At 35.7% G+C, this 18,335-nt stretch overlaps 2 protein-coding genes across 2 annotated transcripts in view; both read left to right on the top strand.

Annotated features, from left to right (window-relative positions):
• Positions 1-14,268, top strand: part of MGAT4D (MGAT4 family member D) — a gene marked incomplete at both ends in the record, with an annotated part of 43,658 nt that extends 29,390 nt beyond the window's left edge. Inside the window, 5 exons of the mRNA XM_079153133.1 lie at positions 2,851-2,981; positions 6,004-6,111; positions 6,356-6,368; positions 13,391-13,705; positions 14,036-14,268. Coding sequence (XP_079009259.1) covers positions 2,851-2,981; positions 6,004-6,111; positions 6,356-6,368; positions 13,391-13,705; positions 14,036-14,268 — 800 coding nt within the window. The remainder of the gene's footprint in view (positions 1-2,850; positions 2,982-6,003; positions 6,112-6,355; positions 6,369-13,390; positions 13,706-14,035) is intronic.
• CLGN (calmegin) overlaps positions 13,606-18,335 on the top strand; it is a 46,112-nt gene continuing 41,382 nt past the window's right edge. Inside the window, exon 1 of the mRNA XM_079154824.1 lies at positions 13,606-13,705. The gene's annotated coding sequence lies outside the window, so the exon portion shown is untranslated. The remainder of the gene's footprint in view (positions 13,706-18,335) is intronic.

The raw sequence follows: 18,335 nt of genomic DNA, 5'->3' as shown, positions 1-18,335 counted from the left end.
AGATGCTATTATTTTAATAGTAAATTCAGATTCAAGTTGCTGAATTTCAGTTTTTTCTAACCAAAAGTTTTTTTCTAGATAAACCCTAAAAATGTGCAGATCAATACATGTACACAGTTGTGATATAAAAACAACTTTTTAAGTGGTTGCCGAGAGTCTGGCATAGTAGCTCTCTGAAAAAGATGTGCTTCTCTCTTTTTACATAGGAGAATACTGAGGGGCCACGGGTGGAGCTCGGTGGTAGAGCATGTATAAGGGTCTGGGTTCAAAACCCAGCAACCCCTTCCCCCCAAATTTTGAATCTCAAAGAACTGAAGTTGTAGAGAAAGGAATCTTTGCAATTTCCAGTATGGCAAAGTTGACATTCTTTTAACAATACAGAAATATGATATGAACTATACCCACCACAGAAAATTTCCTTAAACTGCCCATAATGTGCTTGGGGTGGTGTTGGGGACAGAACCCAGGGCCTTGCACACATTAGGCAAGTGCTCTACAGCTGGACTATGCCCCCACTCCCCCACCCCCAACCCTTTAAAAATTCTGAGGCAGAGTCTTGCTAAATTGCCAAGGCTGACCTTGAACTTGGGATGCTCTTGCCTCTGCCTCCAGGTCACTGGTATTATAGGTGCATGCCACCACACCCAGCTATGTGAATTTTTTTTTAAACAATTCTTCCATAGACTTCCTTCTTTCTTCCTTGTGTTCTTCTTTCCTCCTTCCATCTTATTTCCCTTTTCTTCCCACTGACTCTCAAGGCAGTGAATTCAATCACAGTACTCATTTCACAGTGCCTAGCATTACTGATTCATGCAGGCACCCTCTAATTTTCTTTTATTCTCTCCTTTTATTCTTAATTCCTGCTCTCACTTTCCCCCGCCCCTTAGGAAGTTTTCGTTCTAACATGCTCAGATACACTTACGAATCTGCACATACCATGTAAAAATATTTGGTACTTCTCTTGTTGTACCTGTTGTAAATGTACAGAAATGGTAATACGAGAAGTCTATTTCTGCCCCTTACATTTTCCCTTGAAACTAGATTTTTTTTTTTGGGGGGGGGTACTGCAGGATTGAACCCAGGGGTAGCTAACCACTGGGAAACATCCCCAACCCTTTTTATTTTTTATTTTTTATTTTGAGAGAGGGTCTCACTGAGTTGCTTAGGACCTCACCAAATTGCTGAGGCTGTCTTGGAACTTCTGCCTCAGACTCCTGAGCTGCTGGGCTTACAGAAGTATACCCACTGTGCCCTGCAAACCTAGACGTTTAAACTGTCAACATGTCGCTTTATGTCCATTCACTTTATTTACTTATTTATTTTTACTGTTGCACATATACTGAATAATAATCCATTTGACTTACCCACTCCCTGAGTTGCAGACCTTGATTGTTGTCAACTTTCTTCTGCCACAGAAAAAAGAAAAAAAAGAAAAAAAAAAGAAATGAACTGTATGTCCCCTGGAGTGGGATAACTAAGGATGAATATAGCTGGGTATCAAATACAGTGGATTGCTTTGCAGATCGACTGTAGTTGATGCTCTTATAAGCACAGTGCTCATTGTTCTGGGAACAGTGTGCTTGTCCACATTTGGTTTTATTTATTTGCCATTCGGAGGAGTGTAAAGTTTCCACTGATTGCTTAGTAAGGTCAATTTGTTCTTGATACACTTACCTGATCACATTTCTTTTCTCGAAGTTTCCACAACATTTTAAACTTCAAAGGTTTTTACTCAGCCTTGGTTAAAATAAAAAAAAAAAATTATAGGTAAACACAATACCTGATGAGAAGTTCCAGGAAGAAATAATCTCATTGTATTACTCTGGGACTTTAATATTCTCAAAGAATTTTCTGTGTCAGGAACTTCAAATACACAAAGCACAGAGTATTTACATTTTAATCACTGCATACATGTCTGGGCATGACACCAAAGTCTTACTGAGGCTTAACTTTGTGCAGGCTTTGCCTTCTCATGATGAAAGTTCTTTTATTGTTTATTTACCAAAAATATGAAACTAACAAAAAGAATTTTACAGCATGTTAACAGCAGCTGAGGCAATGAATCAACTCTTCCTGTTATCAAAACCCTTGCTTTGGCTTAATATGTAAATGAGTACCAAAAGTCAAAATGCAACCATTTACTTAAATTACTAACAAAAATTCAAGTTTCAAGGAAAAATGAAACATGCTTACATCCTAAGATCATGCTTGTTAACTGGTTAAAGGTATTTTGCATGATTTACTTTTAAATGGCCATTTAACTGAATCTTATACCTTTTATTTCACTTTAAAATTAAAGATGAAGTATATTAGAAAAAGCAACTACACCTGATAGATTCATATTTTAAATATAGTTAATCTTTAAGAATCATAATATAAAAACATTTGAATAAAACAATGCTCAAATATTAAAATAATACAGCATTTTAATAAAAGTTAAGTACTAAAAGTAACTAGGCAGTAGATTGATAAAGTGTTACAAAGGTCAGGTAAAAAAAATCACACTTTGTACAAAGTTCAGTAAGAGATTACAGCTCTTGTACTTTCCACTTCATTTACTTATCTTTCACTTGATTTTAGACAACCAGTTTGCACTAGATATCAAAATTGATTTCCTGAGATTATCAGTTAATCTAAACCAGTTTGTAATCTTTTCTTCAGAACTGGTAACCCTTAATCAAAAGTTAAGCAGATATAGTATTTTACTTTCTCATCTTCCAAATTCATTGCTATTTTATACCTGACTTCTAAAGAATAGGTTATATTTAACTTTTAATATTTGCTCTTTTCCCATGTTAATGGAATACAACTATTTGTGAATTATTTGCATTTATTTACTTTTGTCTATAGGAAAACTGTTTAGAACTGAGGACTTACCTGGCTTTGTACAATTTTTCTTAATGTTCTACAAAGATAAACCCATAGACTGGCTCTTAGAGACTTTATTTCAGGCAAAGATGTGTGACCCAGCAGAAAATTTTGTGAGTATTTCTTTACTTTATAAATAGCAATTATTTTAAGAAAACACTGTCTAATGTAATTACCTAAAATTTGTTTACCAACCCAAATTTGATAAGTGTGTCAATTTTTTTAAACTTCTGATACTCTCAATTTTATACCAACATTTTTGTATATTAATGAAATACTTACAAACCAAAAATGCAGTGAAAAGTGGAAACAGCCAAAGATAGAATGAATAAATAAAAGAAAGGTAGACATAAATCCAGACATTCCAATATTTATATTAAATATAAATGGTCAGAATATAGCAATGAAGGGATCATCACAATAGATTTTCTTAAATGATACAACAGCCAATGTCTATACTCAGTTCAAATATAAGGTATAGGTTGAAAGTCCTACATGGAAACTGGGCCCTATGGTGCATGAATGTAAGCCCAGTGACCCTGGAGGCTAGGGCAGGAGGATCACAAGTTCAAAATCAGCCTTAGCAACTTAGCAAGACTCTAAGCAATTTAGTGAGACCCTGTCTCAAAAAAAATAAATAAATAAAAATAAAAAAGTAATACATGGAAAAATATGGTATTAAGTGCTGATAAAAGTGTGAGTTCACCCAGAAGACATCAATCCTAAGTGTATGCATTCAACTTCAGAGACTCAGAGTACATGAAGTCAAATCTAACAGAACTGAAAGGAGAAATAGATTTATCCACAAACATACTCGGAGACTTTAACACTCTTCTCTGAGGAAGACAATAAACAGCAAGGAGAAGAGAGAACTGAACAACAGCAGCTACCAACAGGATCTTATTCATATTTAAAAACCACTATACCCAACAATAGTGAAACATGAATTCTTTGAAAATACACATAGGAAAGTCACCAAAATAGCCACATCTTGGATCATAAAACAAAGCTTACCAAATTTAAATTGAAATAATAAAAAAGTATGCGCTGACCACAGCAGGCTCAAATTGGAAATCATAATAGAAAGATAAGTAAAATCTCAAACATATGGAAAGTAGGCAACATGCTTCTCAATAAACCACGGGTGTAATAGGATGCCTCAAAGGAAATGAGAAAATTATTTAAACTGAATAAAAATACAGTGTATTGATATTTGTGGCATCCAACTAAAGAGCTAGAGAGGGATTTATGGCATTACCAGTAAATCTTAGAAGAAAGCTCTCACATTAACATCTGTTGCTGCCTTAATAAAGCAGAAAATAAGGGCAAAATAAAGCAAGCAGGGGGAGAAAATAATGACAGAAACAGAAAAAAAAAAAAAACAATAGAGAAGATTAATGAAACCAAAAGCTAGTTCTGTGAAGAACAATGAAACCGATACATTTCTAACAACTGACAAAAAAAGAAGACACAAGGATAAACAGGGAACTCTACAAACAGTTCTTTGGGTATAAATTCATCAACTTAAATGAACCATTCATCAAAATTTGCAAACTATCAAAATTCACTGGGATTAAGTAGGCAACCTGAATGGTAATATAGGTATTGAAGAAATTAGAAAAACAATGAAGAACCTTTTGAGAAAGAAATCTTCAGGTCCGGATGATTTCAAAGATGAATTCTATTTAAACATTTAAAGAAGAAATAATAGCAATTATCCCAACCCATTTTACCCTGACATGAAAACCAGACAAAGACAATGCCAAAAACAAAACCAAGGACAAACACCTTCATGAATATTGATACAAAAATTCTCAACCAAAAAATAGTGAATTGAATCCAGCAATACATAAAAAGAGTAATATACATGCCAATTGCTATTTATCTTATGAATACAAGACTGGCTTAATATTTGAAAACCATACAATGTAATCTATCCATTTATTATTCTAAGGAAGAAAAGTCATGTTTTAATATCAATTAAGGCAAAAATAAAAATCACTTGACAAAATTCAACGTCTACTCATGATAAAAAAAAAAAAAAACTCTTAGCCAAATGGGAATAGGGAGGAACTTGGACTTCAGCAAAATGAAAAATAAATAAACAACTTCTGTGTTGCAAAAGATACCGTTAAGAGAATGACAAGAGATGACGGACTAGGAGAAAATATTGATAAATTCCATAACCAGCAATGGACTTACATACAAAATATATTGAGAGAACTTATAAACCCAGCAACAGATGAATGAACAATCCAGTTAAAAAATGGCAAAAGACTTGAATGGATACTACAAGAACTCCCTTGGATTGTTACTTTCCTTACTGCCATATATAATTCACATAGCTTGACTTTACCAGCAGGCTCTTTGGAGGAGGGTCCTGCTGGAGTTCCTTTTGACAATAAGCTCCTACCAGAGTTTCACTAACTGCTTAGCAAATACTGTCATATTTGTTATATTTTAACTCCTCAACCAATTTTATCTGATAGTAATGTAGTTTCAAGTTGAATTAATTCTAGATCATGAAATCATTATAGTTAGGAAAATGATCCCTTAATATAAAATTTTCCTACTTTCAGTATTCGGTAGAAATGCATCTGAGTAAACCTGCTATTTAAAAACAAAACAGAACAAAAAAATCTTGTGTATATTAATGAGTACAGGAAGAGAAAGGCAGAATAATGTAGTGACAGAAAAAGATAGGAAAGTACTACCATTTTCGTTTAAATTATTGCAATAAGAAGAAAGGAAAGGAAAATGGTAGCTGATGCACTAGTTGCCTAACTTTCTGAGACAGAGTTCATGGAAATACAGGCTTTAACTAAAACCTTCTCTTTTCTCAACTTTGCTCTATTGTTCTTATGAAAAGAAGAGCTATGAATTAAAGGTTTGCTTAAATTTTAAAATAGCAACGTAGAACTGTAGCAAAAATAAATGTCATAAAAATCCTGTCATCTGTAAATGTGATAAAAAGGAATACCTGGGGGCTGGGGAGGTAGCTCAGTTGGTAGAGTGCTTGCCTTGTAAACACAAGGCCCTGGGTTCAATCCCCAGCACTGCAAAATAAATAAATAAATAAATAAATAAGGAATACCTGGGATGTTACAGAAGATTGTTGTTTCATTTTCTTCCCAGAGACAGTGCACAACTCGCCTGAAGGAAGTACTTATTCAGCACAAACCTTCTCTTTTCCAGCATGTGGGTATACATTCATCATTTCCCGGAAAAGAACAATATTTCAAAGTAAGATTTTGAAATGGAACTTAGTAGTGTATAACGTTTCATGCAATTATAAATATCATTTAGAAAAGGAGTGATAATGTAAGAGACTATAAAATGCTGTGTTCAGGCACAATTCACGTGCAATAAAACCATTTGTTGTGAAGAGAACTTAGAAATTTAGCAATTAACTTTTAAAGACCCAAGTTATTTATCATGATAAAGAAAATTACAGCCTACATCAATGTGTTCACCTTCCTATTTTCAGCTGCGCAATTCAAGTAATAACATTCAAAATGTGTTTTGAAAATCATAATAAAATTTGCTAAGTCTAAAATTCAAAATTATAAAAAAAGGATATTTCAAAAATAGCGGGCTCTTATTGTTTAGTTTAGATTTATAGGTTTTTTAAATTTAGATGACTCTTTACCAGATAAAGAAAATTTCAGCTTTCTTTGGTATTTAGTTGTTCTTAAATTTCGCATTATTTTTGGAAACAATATTATTGATAATTGACTTAGCATCTTTGTCAGTGAGCTTTCATCACTGTGACTAAACACCTGACATAATTGATCATTTGCCTTAATAAGGGAAATGGTTTATTTTGACTTACAGTTTCAAAGGTTTCCTTCCACATCTTCCTCAGCTTATTGCTTTGGGACTGTTGTGGCACAGTACATCATGATGGGAGCACATGGCAGAGGTAATGGAAAAGCAAAGAAAGAAAAGAGGCAAGGTTCTAGTATCCCCTTTAAGGCACATCCTCAGTGACCTAACTTTCTCCCAGTAGGCCCCACCTCCTTAAGTTTCCATCACCTCTCCTCTGGAGAGTTACTCATCCAAACCACAGGAACAGTTAGTGGATTACAAAAAACAAAGGGTTCATTTTCAAAACACCGAAGGCAGTCACAGTGACCTTGGACTATATACATACATATATGTGTGTATTTGATATTGGACAAACGCTCCTCTGAGGTTTCTTCAACAATAAAACAAAAAGTAGAACTTCAATGACCTTTAAGGCTTCTTCACCTTTGCGATGCAATTGGCATCGCTATCCTTAGAGTCTTCCCACAACAAAGGAAATACTTGCTTTAATCGCTTGTCAGCTGAAATGAGAAATAAGCACATTCACATCCTCCCGTCACTCATAACCTGCCCTCTTTCTATCTTTCCTGCCTTAAATTCCACACCGCACTCCTGGAGGAGTATGGGGAACGTGGGAACTCAGTCAGCTGTCAACTCTCAGGCGAGGTAGAATCCAGGAATAAGTTTGCACAGCAGACAAGACACGGAAGCCCCTGGAATAATAACATTTTAACCATTGTGAATTTTAAAGCAAGAAAAACCACCATCAAAAATTTTTTTTTTAAAAACACAAAATATGGCAGCAGATGATGTAGGCAGAAACTGGTCTATGTCTTCTTATTTTTGGTCATCTTGTTTTATATAATGGGATGCTTCTCTAACATTTTATATTTTTGCCACATAAGATATTTTAGCATTTGTAAATTCATGACAGATTAAGAATGTATATATTAGCCTTCATATTTTGATGTTGTAATCTTGGTTTTTTTCCTTCGTATGCTTAATACTACATAAAATAGAATTAGTAGCAAATAATATGCCATATGTGATTATATTTAAATTATTTTAAAAATTTCTAACAGGATATCCATTATTAGGACTTTCATAATTTTAACACCTCCTTTAAAAATCATCAGACTCATTCTTTGGAAAAAGTAGCATAACAAGAATAAAACTATTTCTCAACCTTTTTAAGAGTGGATAAGAGACTACATCATTTTTTTAAAAAGTTAAGCCTTTAATAATAAAGTGGTAAGTATAAAGATTGACATAAATATGTAGGCAGTATAAATATGTAGGAAGTTATTAGACATTTGTTAATCTTATGTTATTTTAAAATATTGTGTACTTTATATGTTCAATTTTTGTTTCTGATTCCTTAATATTCATTCCTACAACTCTTTCCTTAAAACATTTATGTATAATTCATTCCTTAACCAGTTAAATTATGTATTATACTTACTATAAAACTTTTAAAACATGTTTTCTATACTACAGTTTTAATAAGTAAAAAGAATATTATTTATCTAACTTGTAGGTCAAAAAATAAACTAATGAAACAAGAAATATAATGTCTTCTTAGTGATGAGCTTTCTTAGTTTGAATTTTTTTGAAACTTGCCTGGAACTTCCATTTAAATGTTGCTTAACATGTCACATACAGAATCTCTAATAAACATAACAAATTTTCCTTTAGAAGTTACTAAAATATTTTGGTGTTTGTAAAATGGTATTTTCTGAAAATCCATATAAAATATTCACACTGATAGGAAGGATAGTAGTGAAACAGGTATTATTATCTCATGTACATATAGGATTGCATGACCGATATGATCATGTACAATTTTCTGATATGTACAATCAGAAAATGAGAAATTACACTCCATTTATGTATGATCTATCAAAATGTATAAATGCAGTCTACTGTCATGTACGACTAATTAGAACAAGTTAAAAAATTAATAATGAAAAATGCTCACACTGGAGATTTTAAAAAAATTAATAAGCAAGCAAAATAGCATGTTTTTCTAGGACTAACTCATGTTCTTTCCTATATGAGAAGTAATGTTTCTTTTACTTCATTGCACCAGGTGCAGGGCCAAGCATTTAAATGCATTAGAGATAGGGCTGCCAGATAAAACACACAAATCCAGTTATCTTGCAGTTCAACAATTACTTTTTCACCTATGTCTCATTTGTTTTGTCGTTGCTGTTTCGAAGCATGACAAGCCTGACTGAAGTGGAGGAAGAGGGAGTAGAAGGAAGGATACTTCCCATCAGAAAGCTTCAACTAGACCGAGTCAAGACTATGGGAATAGCCTTGACTTTTATTAAAGAATGATATTCAACATTTTTGCATTTTATTTCAAGTTTATGTTTCCTTTTAATGTAAAGATCCATAGCATCTTTTTAGAAAGTTCTTAGATTTTGGGACTAGAAAATGATGTTCTTTCCCAAAGAACAACATTGATTTTTTAGAATCATTGTGGGCATTTTCCCCCTTTCACTTACAAGAAATCCAAAACTGTTGTCATATAAAATGTAATAACTCTATTATTTTATGTTGACAGCAAAATTCCTTCAGCTCATTAAATTTTACATTTAATCTCTGACTTCCATTAATTATAATTAAAGGATTGTTGTATGTGTTTTCATGGTAAGTTACACTAACTCCTTTCTACAACTATCTACAATAGTTCTTTGGCTGTAATGATAATCATTTCCCAGGAATCCACTTTCACAATTTTTAACACCATGACAGCCTATGAAACAGGCATTATCTAATAATGCATCTTAAGAATTATTTTTTGTCAATGCAAAGTTATCTTCTCCATTTAAAGAGGGTGATGTAGTGATATCAAAGAAGGTACAATGAGTAAACTATCAAGAAATTGCTACAGAAATAATTATATCTTTATGAGTTATGTTATTTCTAGAAGTTACAGGTGTCTCATTTTCATTTCAGAAAATTTGAAGATAATAAGAATACCAAGAAGAAACTGCAGATAAACTTGATTTCTAATAGCATCTTTCAGAAATTGTAGTAGTGAGAACACATAATTATCTAGAAGAGGAAAAACAATGAAGAAACCAGCAAACTTGAAAATTTTAAATGACCTCTTATGCCAAGGGGGTGGGGGAATAGACAGAAGGTGGGGGTATAACTCAGTGGTAGAGCGCTTGCTTAGAATGCACATGGTTTCATCCCCAGTACTGCCAAAAAAAAAATAATAATAACAATAATTGATCCTTTGTTTATGATGTTTGCAACTATTACAATTTACTATCTAAAAAACAGCCAAGGCAGGGACATTTTTTAAAATTAAGAACTGTATTTTATCAACATAGATAACAAGACCATCCCGTAATCTCAATAAATAGCTAAAGCTCAGAAATGTGCGATTGTCACAGACAAGTTCTATGTGAATTGGCATATGCTCTTCTCCATCTTGCTGGAACATCTAAAGAAATAGATAGCACATATTTGATCAAGGTGGGCAGTGCCAAACATCTTCCTGTGTTTTAACAAATATATTTCAAACTATAAACTTACTCCTAGGTGCCACTAAAGCTGATCATTAAACATCTTGTTATGTAAATATTTTCAATAGCCATTCCGTTTTAAAAATTTGTTTAGCCCAGGGTTATTTGGGAGTACGTTTATTTTCTTCAAACATATTGAGTTTTACCTCCATCTTTTTATTGTTGATGTCTAATCTGATTGCATTGTTGTTAAGAAAATGTTATCTGTGTGATAAAAGTTGAGAACGTTGTGAATCCTTATGTTCCGTATGATTTTGAAAAGAATGTATAGTTTCTGTACACTTCTTTAAAAATACGTGGAACTCATTTGTCTTTACAAACGTTGATTTTATGCTTTGAAAATGTCTTTTTAAAGTATTCGTAATTATCGGGTCCAGGTTTTTAATTTGGTTGTTTAAATCTTTTAAAATATCATTTGTCTGCCTCACCCATCAGTTTCTTACAGAGATCTATTAAAATCTGTTTATTCTTGCTGTTTTTCAATTTAATTTGACTTTATTTTGAGAAAAACGAGATATTTCTTGTTTCTTATCCTTCATCAAATGAGTCTTAATTTCATATCACCATCTTACCTATACCAATTCTTCACACATTTACCTCACTATGGAGGTGTCAATTTGCAAAGAAAATATGGAAGATGTGCTTGCTGTTCATGGGTGTTCATGGGTGTCCACTTAGTTTTCTTCTTTTAGAAGAAAAGAGGACATATGTTGTATGTTGCAAAGATTTTAAATTTGACTATAATTTTGAACTTTTAAAGTTAAATCTGCTAGAGCCTATTCCACGTTAATATGAAGAATTAAAATTAAATCTAGGTACAGTTTTGCTCAAGATGCAACATTCCTTGGGGGGACATTCTTTTCCAAACTACAGCAGAACATTTATATGAATTTCTAGTAATGTAGCAATATCACTAATATTTGCATTAATAGTAGATATGTTTCCACTCTTGAATGTAGATGTGTAAAAAGGTCTCTGGGGATTTTTGTATTCTTTTGCATGAACTTTCACTCCAGGATAAAATTGTGACAATTATGAACAAATAGTGGGAGGTAAATTTGGGGTGGAATTACCAATTGAAATATTGTTATCTTCCTTTCTTTCTAAGAATTGGGCATACATTTTTAGATGCTGTGTTGACTTCAGAAGCTGTTATTAGGCAATGAATTATAAAGAAGTTCATATAAACTGATATATTTTTGTTTTGCTGATACTAACTTTATTTGTCTATCTGCAGATACAATGAATAATTTATTAGGAAACATAGTTTGCTAAAATTGATGTCAGTAGAAACAGAAAGCTTAAATTGAGCAATTTTCATGAAGTAAGTGCAGATCGAGAAATAACCTAATACATGAAGAGGCACCAGTCCCAGATGCTCATAGAGGGAAATTGAACTAACCTTTTGGAAACCAAATAGTCCAAAATATGAATTTTTCCAAAATATTTTAATGATGTAAATATAACACTAGAATCTAATCCCAATAATGATAGCTCAGAAAACTACAGAGCAATATCTTTTATAATGATTGTGCAGAATTCCTAAATGCAGAATTAGAAGTAGGTTTCCAAGTCAAATTAAGAAAACAGCATATCATGACTTGGTATTTATACCAGGAGTGCAAGAACTTGCTGGGATTCTGTCAGGAAGTCTGTCATTGTAATATACAATACTAACAGGTCTAAGGAGAAAAAAAATCATATGATTACTTCCACGGAGGCTGAAAGAAAACCTATCAAAAATTCAACGTATATTTCCTATAAAGATTTTGGAGAAAATTTCAATTAATGAGTACTTCTTTAACAAGTGAGAATAAACCCTCTCATCCATTGCTTGTGGGAATGAAAAATGAATACAATTTCTACAGAGGGTATTGGTAATTTTTAAGAAAACTATGTAACACTAGAAAGACTACAAGTAAAACTGACCATATTAAACAATTGTAATGATGTAGAGCAACTGAAATTCTCACACATTGTTAATGGGAGCATAGCATAGCACAGCCACTTTGGAAAACAGCTCAGCATGTTCTTAAACAGTTGTACAAATGCAGCCCCCACATCCCACCTTCCCACTCCTAGTTACTCAAGAGAAATTAAGGAATATGCGCCTCCAAAGACTTGTACACGAATGCTTATAGCATCTTTATTTGTAATTGACAACATCTGTCCATTAAGAGGTAGACATAATAAACAGTTTTGTTCTGTACAGGGGAATAACAGTAATGAAAGGGAACTAACAATACAAACAGAAGAATGGAACTCAAAGTGATTAATGCAACTGAAAGAAGACAAGTACTCCCCATCCCCTCCAACACACAAAAAGAGTACATACTGTATGTTTCCATTTATATTAAATTCTATGACATGCAATCTAATCAAAACAAATCTGTGGTTGCTAAGGGACAGGGACAGGGATACAATTGGAGGTGACTAATTCAGTATTCGTTGCGATATTTATGCCAAAAGTTATCTGTGTCTGACATGCAAAAAGAATACCATAGCTTGAAAGGACTCCCACTGGTGGATTCTGGGGCCATTTGACCACCACAATAACTCAGCACGGCAATGGACTGTAATCCACTGAGGGGGAGAAGCTACTATTCTATACCTATGATAAATTAGATGAATGGGTAAATAAAAACTCTTCTTAATAGAACATTGCCTAGTACAGAAGGAAGATGGGATTTAGAAAATCACTGTGTTGCTGATTAGGGCAAAAATTGTTGATAGATCCTAAATTCAGGATATAGAGAGTGGAATAGTAAATTTAGTAAATTTGATGAAGAACCATATATTTACATAGCCACAAAGTTTGTTCGTACAGATTACTTACTAGTTGCAAATAGGAGAATTGGAGCTGTACAGAGGGAAAGCAGGCAACGCCTTAAAGGAGTATTCAAATTTAGCAACACCGATAAAAGGCACAATGAATGTTATGTGCCCCAGGTAAATTCTTAATAATGTTGTTGAAAGGAATGCAATGTTTCGTATATAATTTATGTTACCATTTAATATCAAACACATAGATGAAATAACAGGCCTCCCTGTTGATAACAATGACAGCTCACTTTTTAAAATACAGAACTATAGAAGAAACCTAGAGTGCTAATCTAAACCTGCTGCACCTGTAAGTGAGCACCGTCCAAAAACGTGATTTACATAAAATTCAGGACCCAGTAGTGGAACCCACTGTTTGCACCGCGGCAGGCTCTCAGGATTCTCGGTCTCGTCTCGGAGCAGAGCGGCGCGAGCCCAGGAGGATGCGCATTACTCAGGGTCCGTGGCGGTTGAGCCCCTGGCTGCAGGTGCCCATCGCTCGCGCCTCTGGCCGCCGCCTCCTCACCGCTGGCTGCCGCTCGCGCATGCGCGGTTAGCAGTCGCTGCTGGGCGACTGCCGGCGGGATTGGTGTGGGGAGACGCGGGGACCAAGTGGCAGCGAGTCGGACACCTGAGCTGCCACTGCCGAAAACAGACCCGCAAGACAGGTGTGTGAGCAGCAGGCCACCTTCTTGCCGCCTTGCGCTCAAGCTGGGGTGAGGAATCCGAGTCTTTGCTGCTCCCCCAGGGTGAGGGCTCCTGGGCCCCACCCTTTTTTTTTTTTTTTGCGACTGGAAAGGCTGAACAGGTTAGGGTCAGGTGAGGAGGTGGATGTTGAGGTGAGGATGGGGGTGCAGCTAGCGTTGCTTTGGGTGGGTTTTGCCGGCTTCGTGGGCACAAAGGCCAGCTCTGGGCAGAGGGAGTGGATGGCACCTCCAGGTGGTTGGGTCCTCTGGAACTGCTGTGTGCACCTGCTCTGCCTACCTCTGCGGGCTTAGGGGACCGCAGGGAGCAGAGTCCGTTATCCCAGCGGTCGTCCTTCCTGCCCCGTTCCACGCTCGAGCCCCGGGACGCGCCCCCGCGGAGAGTAGAGAGAGCCCAGGGCGCATCCCGGCGCTGCTCTCCCCACTGGCTACTCCTCACAAAAGCTCCAACACGAGCAGACTTGGCTCAGCTTAATCAATGCCACCTCCGTAAAGGCGAAAGAACCCAGCCCTCACAGTGGAGGTGACCAGTGGCTCCTTAGATACACTGTGTGGAACCCAACTTGCGTCACTGGGGACCGCGCGAAAGGGTTGTGTTGAATCCAATGAAGTCTTAATTACTGGTGACTCATTATCTCCTAAACCGTGTTTACTATCAATCAGACACTTTAGCTGAATTTATTTATAGCATCTTCCCAAGCAACAAGGAAGAGGCATTTGCTGGGAATTTAAAAGCAAATGGCAACAAAGCTCAGGAGCGCAGAGAGAAGGTAAATAACGCAGCCCAGGGAAGAAGTCGCAGATTAGAAGAGAGTGAATTTATACTGAAAGTTTCTGATGCATAAAAGTCAGCAAAACTGCACGTAGTATTATGGTTTTGCCAGGTTTTAACATTTCATATCACTGTAGGTAGCCCTCCTTTTGGTAATTTTGACTTATTTTCCATTTGCAGATTTGCCTTAGCATTTTGTTGGTTTGATCTTACAATCACATTTAGACTTTGTCCCCAGATTCTAAGAACAATGCACCCTATATTCTTCGTCTTAACTATCTTGTCAATAAGGTTAATTATTGTGTGTAAAGGATGTAGGTGTGTTGATGGGTCTGTAGATATTGACTAGTGCTGTAAATGAACTTTACTTAGTATTGTGCTCATGCACTGCCTAATAACGTTCATATTCTTAATTTGAAAACTGGTACTCTCAACATGAATGGAACTTTAGATCATCTAGCTCAACCCTCCTGCTACACAAATGAGAAAACAGGACCAGGGCTGTGAATCATTTGCCCCTTTAATAATAGAACTTGAAACTTGGTGCTATGGTATCAAGCTCAAAAAGTACTTTATATCATTCTGTAGTTGAGTTCTTGAAATGGCACGACTACGAAAACTTTAAAAGGCAATTTTCAGACACCACTCCTGGGGCATACCAGCAATGGCCAAGACCTCAGTCAGCAATATGACTGAATAACAGCAGAAGGACTTCTCAGTTACAAGAAATCATATATATTTATATGTATGTGCTGGGCATGGTGGTGCCTTCCTGGAATCCCAGTGATTTGGAAGACTGAGGCAGGAGGATCATAAGTTCAAGGTCAGTCTGAGCAACTTAGACTCACTGTCAGAGAACTTTTTAAAAAATGGGACTGGGGATGTAGCTCAGTTGTAAAGTACCCCTGGGTTCAATTCCCAGCACCAAAAAAAAAAAAAAGAAAGAAAGAAAGCATGCATATAGATGGGAGTGTATGTTAAATAGGTGAGTGCTGAGAGGGTGAAAGAAATGAGTCTTACAAAAGGTGGAGTTTATGCTGAAAAGTCTCAAGGACTATTGAATGCTTTTATAAACAGGTTATAAATTAAGACTTGTGTTTTAGAAAAAAAATCACAAGAATGGAAATGAAGGTATAAAGTGGCAGTTTACTAATACTGTTCAGAAGGGATATGTTTCAAAATTAAGGCTGTGGTATAAAAATAAAGATATTCCAGAAGAACTCAAATGGTTTTATTTACCAATAATGTAGAAAATCAGCGAGGGAAGACTCTTAGGATAATGGCAAAAGTGACTGATTTGGTTGACTAGAGGAGAAAGGAATAAAAAATTGAGAGGCAGGTTTTGGAGGAAAGAACAAGTTCAAATTAATGGAGATTTTGGGACATCTTTGAAGATAGATTGGAATTTTAAAAGTAACCTCTGAGCTTGGATAAGGTTTGGGAATCTTTAGCTAGCTTTTATAGGAGAAGCCAAGAATACATGTGAAAGCTTGAGAACACAGACCCCTAAAGAATACCATTATTTCAGAAGACTAGAGGAAGTGTCCATGGAAGATGCACAGAAGAGGGAAAGAAGCAGGAAGATGTACTGTGGAAACTGAGGTTGGAGAGGGCCCAAGGAGGAGGTCAGAGGGGTGAGACTACAGTGATCTGAAAAAATGCTACTACCCTTGGCAAGTAACACTTGTTGTAGCAACGGTTCCAAAGATAAGTTTCGGAGAAGTAAGAAATAGAGTACAGGAAAAGTACCCTACTGCCACAACATTGCCACTAATTTATTGCAGCTTTAAAGCAATACAATTTTATTTTCTCAGAGTTCTATAGGACAGAAGTCCTGACACAAGTTTCGCCAGGCTGAAAACAAGGTGCCAGCAGGGCAGCCTCCTTGCCTAGAGTCCGGGGACTCCTGTTTCCTCACTTATTCAAGTTGGTGGCAGAATTCAGTCTCTTGTGATTGTAGGACTAAGGGCCCTGTTTCCTTGAAGAGGTCTATTTCTAGTTTCTCAAGATCACCCTTGCCCTTGACTCAATGAGCCATTTTCTCCCTCCTCGAGGCCTCTGTGATAGGTAGCATCCTGGCCTCTCCCTCTTGAAATCTCTTCTCCCTGTCTGTGTGTGGGTGTGTGTCTCTCTCTCTTTGACTTAGACTTTGACTTTCTTTTCCACTTTGAAGGGCTATTTAGCAAACTCAATTCCATCTACAAAGCCCCTTATGCTACATGAGGTTACATTCACAGGGTCCAAGTGTGGGCATCTTTGGGGGACTATTAGTTAGCCTGTCAGAGAAAGTTAGAACTATTAGCAGTTAATGGAGACAGTCTTCCTAGAAACTTAGTTGTCAGGGAGAGGAGAGGCCAAGACACATTTATATCATCTAGCATGTGATCTGCAGTTCTAATAGTAAACTGTACTTCACCCCTGAACTTTTGAACTAAGAAACACAAGTATCTGCTTAAATTCCTGAAATTTGTGTAAGTGTCCTTTATGAAATTTTAGAGTGCCTTATAAAATATAAGGTAATACAATGAAAATTTTAGTTTTTATACACTTTAAGGTCTTGGATGGAAAAAGGCCACATCACCAACTAACTAGAGATATGTATATAAAGCATAGTTTGGATATACATCAAATTATGGCTTTTAAAAAATAAAACCCACACTTATTGAAGTGTATGTCTAAGGGATGGAACACAATAAGAAACCATTTAACCTTGTCCTTTATTTTGTAGGCCAAGAATTTTAATGCCATTTAGTGAGCATTAAATATTGGGGTCCAATAATTAAAAGTCAATGTTCTAATCTTGAGAATGTAGGATGTGAAACAATTTACATTTGAGTCTTGCCTCTTCTCTCTGGTAGCTTTTTGTGGCCTTGCTAAACTGCTAACCTCCAAGAGCCTCACTTTTCTTATGTATAAAATGGCATGTTAATTTGGCTTTCATCACAAGGTGCTGTAAAGATTAATGTGCTTGAAACACAGTAAGCACCCAAAACATTACTTCTTGTTTTTCTTACTCTCTCTTCCCCTTTCCACTCCTTTTATCACACAGTGTTTCCTTTGTCCTTGGCCCAGGGAAATCTGTTCTATTCTTCTCTCTATTCCATGTTCTCAAAGAGGCTGTCCTTACCCCGCTTCCACCATGTAAGTTCAATTCCCCAATAACCAACCATCACAAGTTCTTTTCTGCTACAATCATAACAAGGGTATTTGTTTATCATCTGCCTTCTGTCCCGGACTATGCACCTTTTGAAATCAGGATCCATGTATGTTCTGCTAATGCCTGTCATTGCTGTGTCCGTCATAATGCCTGGCACATAACTGACCGTCGTAAATATTTTTGAATGAGTTTTGTTCTACACTGACTGACCTCCTCTGAATTTTTCAAGTGAAACATTAGGCATTGAGAAATAAATAAGTCCCTGATACAATTTATTTCTATGGTGCTCATTGCTACTGTGAAGGTAGCTATATTTCGTATCAAGTCTGCAGTGTCTTTGGAAGAGACTAAGATGCAACTGTTACCTGCCTTTTAGTCTCATTTGTGACCCTTCAAAGTAAATTTTTTGTGTGCCCCATAGCTAGCTAATTCCAGAAATAACCTCTAATCTTGGTTTAAAAAAAAAAAAGTGTCTAATGGTATTTATTTGATGTGGTATCAAAACATTTTCACCTAAATTTTTGTTTAAGGTTTTTTAATAATTATGATAGAGTCATGGAAATGTGGCATGTCTATAGCAAGACTGAAAAACCCTCACATTCAGAGCTGTTTCTTTAAAACTATAAATTACAGTTTAAAAATATGATTAGCTTGCTGTACTAAGT

This window comes from Sciurus vulgaris, assembly GCF_902686455.1.
Source record: "Sciurus vulgaris genome assembly, chromosome: 9".
Taxonomy (NCBI): domain Eukaryota; kingdom Metazoa; phylum Chordata; class Mammalia; order Rodentia; family Sciuridae; genus Sciurus; species Sciurus vulgaris.
Note: the sequence above shows the minus strand (reverse complement) of the source record. Positions and strands in the feature narration are given on the sequence as shown.